This window comes from Benincasa hispida, chromosome 10, assembly GCF_027475165.1.
Source record: "Benincasa hispida cultivar pf3 chromosome 10, pf3_genome.v1.1, whole genome shotgun sequence".
Taxonomy (NCBI): Eukaryota; Viridiplantae; Streptophyta; class Magnoliopsida; order Cucurbitales; family Cucurbitaceae; genus Benincasa; species Benincasa hispida.
The window spans coordinates 7,455,559-7,461,959 of record NC_143487.1 but is presented as its reverse complement, the minus strand read 5'-3'; the positions used below and the strand labels follow the sequence as shown (position 1 = coordinate 7,461,959).

The window sequence follows — 6,401 nt, the reverse complement described above, 5'->3', positions numbered from 1 at the left end:
AGATAATAGTTTATCGCAGATAGATTGTAATATTTTGCTATTATTTATAAATATTTTCAACTGTTTTATCATTTAAAATAATTTTCTAATATTTATTAATGATTTCATAATACTAACCAACAATAACTAAAACAAATAAAAATAGTTTTTAACATATATACATATATATATATATATATATATATATATAACAGTAAGTTGTGGCAGTGAAGAATGATGAAGGGTGTACCATTTTGATTTAAGAATATAATAATGCCTCATCCTATCCACTAATTGATTAAGAAAAGAGAAATGATTTTCGTTTAATCGAAAATGGTTCACCCATGAGTGTATAAATATGGTTATGATGTGCATTGGTAATAAGCATCTGGAAAGAGTTTGGGTTTTGTTCCATATCCATTATAACGTCCGGAAGGTCAGGAAAAGATGGGTCTTACTGTAGTTGTTACTGTGACTCCCAAAATAAATGAAGATTTTCCTTGGGTCGAAATCATCTATCTCAAGTTTGCTAGCGTCGAACTGGATTCGGGTTAGTCTTCATTCTCTTTATTTTATAATATGTATATATATTTCTTCTACCGTAACATATTGATCACATATGTATGTAAATGGATTCTTTGATGTGTACACACACAGATGAACAGCAAAAGAAATTTATCGAATGTGAGGCGCAACTACAGCATGATGAATCGGGGAACGAGTACAAGAAGTACATAGGCGAAATTGAAGTTCCAGAAAATTTTGGGGAAATTGGAGCAGTGATTGTTGGATTGCAAGATGGAGTGAATGAGAGGTTTATCGACAACATTTCTATTGTGGACCAAACACCTGAGAACTCAATTACGTTCAGTTGTAAATCATGGGTGCAACCCAAATGTCTTATTGACCAGCGGAGGATCTTCTTTTCCACTAAGGTTGGTTTGTTTGTTTGTTTGCCATGATATGATTGATAATGTACAAGCACTCTAATAATTGAGTTATGCTGATTTTGGCAGTTTGGCTTAGTTCATTATATAAATTAATTAAGAGGATTAATAGTAAAAAATATTGTCACACTAATTAGTAATTGAATATGGGGATGCAGTCCTATTTGCCAGGAAGCACACCAGCAGGACTAGTAAAGCTGAGAACAGAGGACCTTGCGAATTTGAGAGGCCAAAAAGCAGATGGAACAGTAGATACGAATGAGCGTAAGGCATTCGAAAGGATTTATGATTATGATGTCTACAACGACCTTGGAGATCCCGATAGTTCAGAGATATTGAAAAGGCCTGTTCTTGGTGGTTCAAACCAGTACCCATATCCTCGACGTTGCAGAACTGGTCGTCCTCATTGTAGAACAGGTTTCTTTTGTAACCCCTTTAATTACTTTCTTGTTTAATTCTACACTAAGATGTTGAGAAGTAATTAATATTTATGGGATGCATTTGGTACAATGGTTTTAGATCCATCCTCAGAGCAAAGGAGTACAGAAATGTTTTATGTTCCACGGGATGAAGAATTCTCGGAGGTGAAGCAACATTATTTCCCAATTAGTAAACCAGAGAGCAAGAATTTGTTGGAAAAAGTTTCTTTCTCTGACCTCCCTCAAATTGATTCAATGTTTCGAGATGGCATTAAAATGCGTTCCATTGCTTCCGAAATTCTTCAATTTGATATACAATCCATAGTTTCCCCTGATCAACCTGCCCTTAATTTATCAGATGATGTGCCCAGTACCCTTCTTCAATTTCCACCACCAGAGTCCTACAGGAGTATGTTTATGTGACTTTCAAAATGCATATAACAACACTAACTTGCATTTACCTCATGCAAAAACCTTTTTGTTTTATTATTTCAGGAGACAGATACAATTGGCTCAGTGATACTGAATTTGCAAGACAAACGCTTGCTGGTCTAAATCCTTACTCTATACAGCTAGTCAAAGTAAATGACAAACTCAACAATCAATCAATCACTAATAATTTTATAATTAATACGATATATCTCTAATTAACCACGTAACTTAATTATTGTCCCAATAAATTCAGAGTTTGCCATTTATGAGTGAGCTTGACCCTGTGGATTATGGACCCAGAGAATCAGCATTCACTCCCCTACGAGTTCAAGAATTACTCGGAAGTTCCATCACAGTTGACCAGGTAAATTAAATTAATCCAATGTAGTAATTTAGTAAATTAGAGAGGTATATATATATATATAAGTTTTGTGAGTTTGTGCAGGCAATAGCACAAAAGAAATTGTTCGTACTGGATTACCATGATACTTTAATGGAGTACGTAAAGAAAGTAAGAAACATTAATGAGACAACACTATATGGATCAAGGACATTGTTCTTCCTAAAGCCAGATGACACTTTGATGCCGTTGGGTATTGAGTTGACTCGGCCTCCAATGGATGAAAAACCCCAATGGAAACAAGTTTTCACACCCAGCTCTGAGTCCACAAATGTATGGCTGTGGAGGCTTGCGAAAGCCCATGTTCTTTCTCATGACTCTTGCATTCATCAGCTTGTAATTCACTGGTATGTACATCTACATATATATGTGTGTGTATGTGTGTAGTTATTCATTATCAAATGTAACAATTATTATGCAGGCTTAGAGCTCACGCTTGCATGGAGCCATATGCCATTGCCACAAATAGGCAATTAAGTACGATGCACCCAATCTATAGACTATTGCATCCTCATTTTCGATATAATATGCGCATAAATGCAAATGCTCGTGCAACCCTCATCAATGCCGGGGGCATCATTGAGAGCACATTTTCTGCTGCATCTTACTCCATGGAAATTAGTTCTAGGGTGTACAAGAAGGAATGGCGATTTGATGAACAAGCACTCCCTGAGGACTTAATTCGCAGGTATAATTAATATTATTTAAGATGACAAATAAAGATTAATAATATAATTAGTGATATAGTATGTTTTCTAAAACTTAGGGGAATGGCAAAAAGGAAGGAAGATGCACCACTTGGTATTGAGTTGGTTATCAAAGACTACCCTTTTGCGAATGATGGTCTCATCTTATGGGACGCCCTGTTGAAATGGGTGAAAGAATATGTGAGCCACTATTATGGAGATGATGAGAATGCAATAATGAATGATAACGAGTTACAAGCTTGGTGGAGAGAAGTCCAAGAAAAAGGGCATCCAGATAAAATGGAAGGATGGCCTATGCTAAGAACCCGAGACGATCTCATTAAGATTGTGTCAACCATAGCATGGGTAGGAAGTGGGCACCACGCGTCTGTCAACTTCATTCAATATGCGTATGCAGGCCATATTCCCAATCGGCCCAGTATTGCAAGGAAAAATATGCTCACAGAGGACTCTCACCAACTTCCTGACGAATTTATAGAGCAACCTGAAAATGAGTTGGTTAAGCTCTTCCCTTCAGTTGATCAGACTTTATTAGTGACGAAGACCATGGTTTTGTTGTCGGCTCATTCTCCTGATGAGGAATACATTGGGGATGCTATAGAGCCAGCCTGGGATTTGGAACCTTCCATACGTGAGGCCTTCGAAAGGTTTAAACAGAGTTTGAATGATCTAGAAAAGCATATCGGCGACAGTAATAAGAATAGTAAGTTGAAGAATAGGCATGGAGCTGGGGTTATGCCTTACGATGTTTTGAAACCACGTTCAGAGCCTGGGATCACTGGAAGAGGAGTTCCATACAGCGTTTCCATTTAAACATACCGCCTACAACTCTCCATATTTTCCTCCCATTCCTCCTACCAATAATAAGGATATTTCCATTTTGTTTGTCTTTCTTCTTGCTTTTCTTTTTTTAAAAATTAAAACATGTCGCTCTATTTTAAGTGTGTGTTTCCTTTTAATTATTTTGTGTCTCATTTACGTCAAGTATACTATTATTCCATGTTTTTAATCATAAAATAAACCAAGAAGGAAATGTTTTTCTTCTTGATGTAGCTGAACTGAATATATATATATATATATATATTGAAGGTCTCACTTTTCTCTCCATAAAAGAAAAAAAAAGTGCTCACATTAGAAATTTTTTTTTGAGCATCACCATATTAGAAAAAAAAAAATCATATATAGGTGGTGTTAATCTGTTAAATTTGTGAAAATCAACAACACTCATACTTGAAAAGTCCCTACCTAAGATAAAATCAGATGGAGCATGAGTTGAGAAAAACTTATGTCACACTCCACTCCATGCTGCTAGCAAATATTTACTTTAAAAATTCTAGAAATTAAAAATTTCGGTAGAGTTTTTCCTAAAACTTGGGTAATCTACTCCTAAAAGGAAAATGCACTCCCAATTAATTTGTTCCCAACTCTAACTCCACCATCAAGTTCAAGTGTGTCTTACCACACGCTCATTGATACGATTCATATCACACCATTTGAAACAAATTCATAAAAACTAAGAGAAACATACAAGTTTTTGTTTACTAAATATTTAAAATTAAGGCTAACTACAATATTTACAAGTCAAATAATAGCAATATATTTACATATGCAATACCATGTGGTCTAACTAGAACTAATGGCACACTTCAACTCTAATAGGCCTCTCAAAACCTCAATTACTATTTGGTGGGAAATTTTAACAAGATGATGAGATAAAAATCACAGTGAGTTAAGAAAATAATTTCATATTCTCAAATGAAATTCAAAACTCTGTAAAACGATGTGAATCATGAGCAATTTCAAAACTTGATGGAGTCTTTGACGGTTAAATCACCAATAATATATGCCATAAATGAAGCAAAATGGGAAGAATCTGAATTTACATTTCGATTTTGCCCAATCCAAATATATGCCAATAATACCCTTTGTTCAATACTTATTTAAATCTACTGCTTACGATAAAACACAACCTTTCACCCAAAAATTGCTACCCTTTGTTTAATAGTTAGTTATATAAATCTATTTAAACTCACCCATTAAAATCTTTCCAGTAAAGGAGATCTTTCCAACTCTTTACGACAAAACAACTTTTCACCCAAAGAAAACCTCTTTCGCATGTAGGTTTATTTTCATCTTTCATTTCATTTCTTTGTCTTAATTTGGTACTAATTAGAGTGATTGATATTATTTTTATTCTCGTCTTCATTATTTACTTCGTGTGTAGGTGAGATTATTTTTCTTCTCATCTTCATATTTGCTTGGTGTGTGGAATAGGGTAATTTAGACATACTAGAATATTTTAGCCATGACGTCTAAGGGTACGTTGGTCCAGTACAAAATATTCATTTTTTAATCCCTATGTCCCACCATGGTAATCTACTAATTAACCCAATCAACTTTTGTTCTAAACTACCGAAGTTAGTTTGATTTTGAGATTATTTATGTTTATAAGAATTTATGTTCTTCACTGACTATCTAAACAACTTTTTGTTAGTTTTTTTTGGTTAAGATTTAAGTATATACATACTATATATATAGATGAATGAGGATACATTTGAGAAAATTTTGGAAGGGAGTAGATATGGTGGAAGGAATTAGAATATAATCTTCCTAATTTTTAGTTTTTAGAATTTCATTATAATTTAACTATCGTATTCATCATTCATTTACGTGAATATTTTACCTTTGTTATTTATAACATATTTTTTTTGGTATAATTAATACAAAGTCTGTTAAAATTATTTTTAACTTTTCTCAAATTAGTGCAATTAAATAACCTTATAATATTTTTTCGCTTTTTAGTGTTGTATTACTTATTTATAACTTCATTACTAAATAATGAAAAAAATATTTTGATGGAAGGTTTTATATTAAAACAAATTAAAATAGTAAACAAACACTCTTTGTTTGTTTACTTATTTATTAAAGATAAGAAGAAATTCGTATAAATAATAACAATTAAAAAATTGTAGACAATAAATATAGACATAAACATTAAAAACATACTTTCGAGATTTGGGGCAAAAAATAATTTTGTTTTGTTTCTTATTTTAAAACTTTGATTGAAATATTTATTTTATATTAAAGATAAACATAATACCGAAATATTGATAAAAATCATATTTAATAATAACAACATTTGGTTCTTTTTTCAAAAGTAATAATTTTTGCACAATCTTAATATATAAAAATTAAAAAATATTTGAAAAAAAAAAAACTACCTCAGTTATCTTTAAGTATCCACACAATTATGTGTTAAACAAAGGGTTATCGTACGCTCTAACTTTCTTGGGGAAGTTTTTATAATGTATTTTTTAAGTATATAATTCATCTTTAGTTATATTGAGCACTTAATTTTCTGAAAAAAGTTTTTATACCATTTTTGTTGAAAGGTTTTAAAGTATAATTAAAACGGATTTAATGAAAATAGGAAGGAAATTCAATGAATAATAATAATAATGAGCATAAGGTTTTATTAGACAAAACTTTACCATATAAATTATTAAATTTGGATTTC

General features: G+C 32.4%; 1 protein-coding gene across 1 annotated transcript; it reads left to right on the top strand.

Moving 5' to 3' along the window:
• The first annotated feature begins 381 nt into the window (after positions 1–381).
• Positions 382–3,929, top strand: LOC120088659 (lipoxygenase 2, chloroplastic-like). Its single transcript, XM_039046073.2, has 9 exons — positions 382–529; positions 637–914; positions 1,085–1,343; positions 1,446–1,754; positions 1,841–1,926; positions 2,031–2,141; positions 2,223–2,524; positions 2,599–2,865; positions 2,944–3,929. Exons 1-9 carry the CDS (start codon positions 427–429, stop codon positions 3,695–3,697), a joined length of 2,469 nt encoding a protein of 822 aa, XP_038902001.1. The 5' UTR covers positions 382–426; the 3' UTR covers positions 3,698–3,929.
• The last annotated feature ends 2,472 nt before the right edge of the window (positions 3,930–6,401 follow it).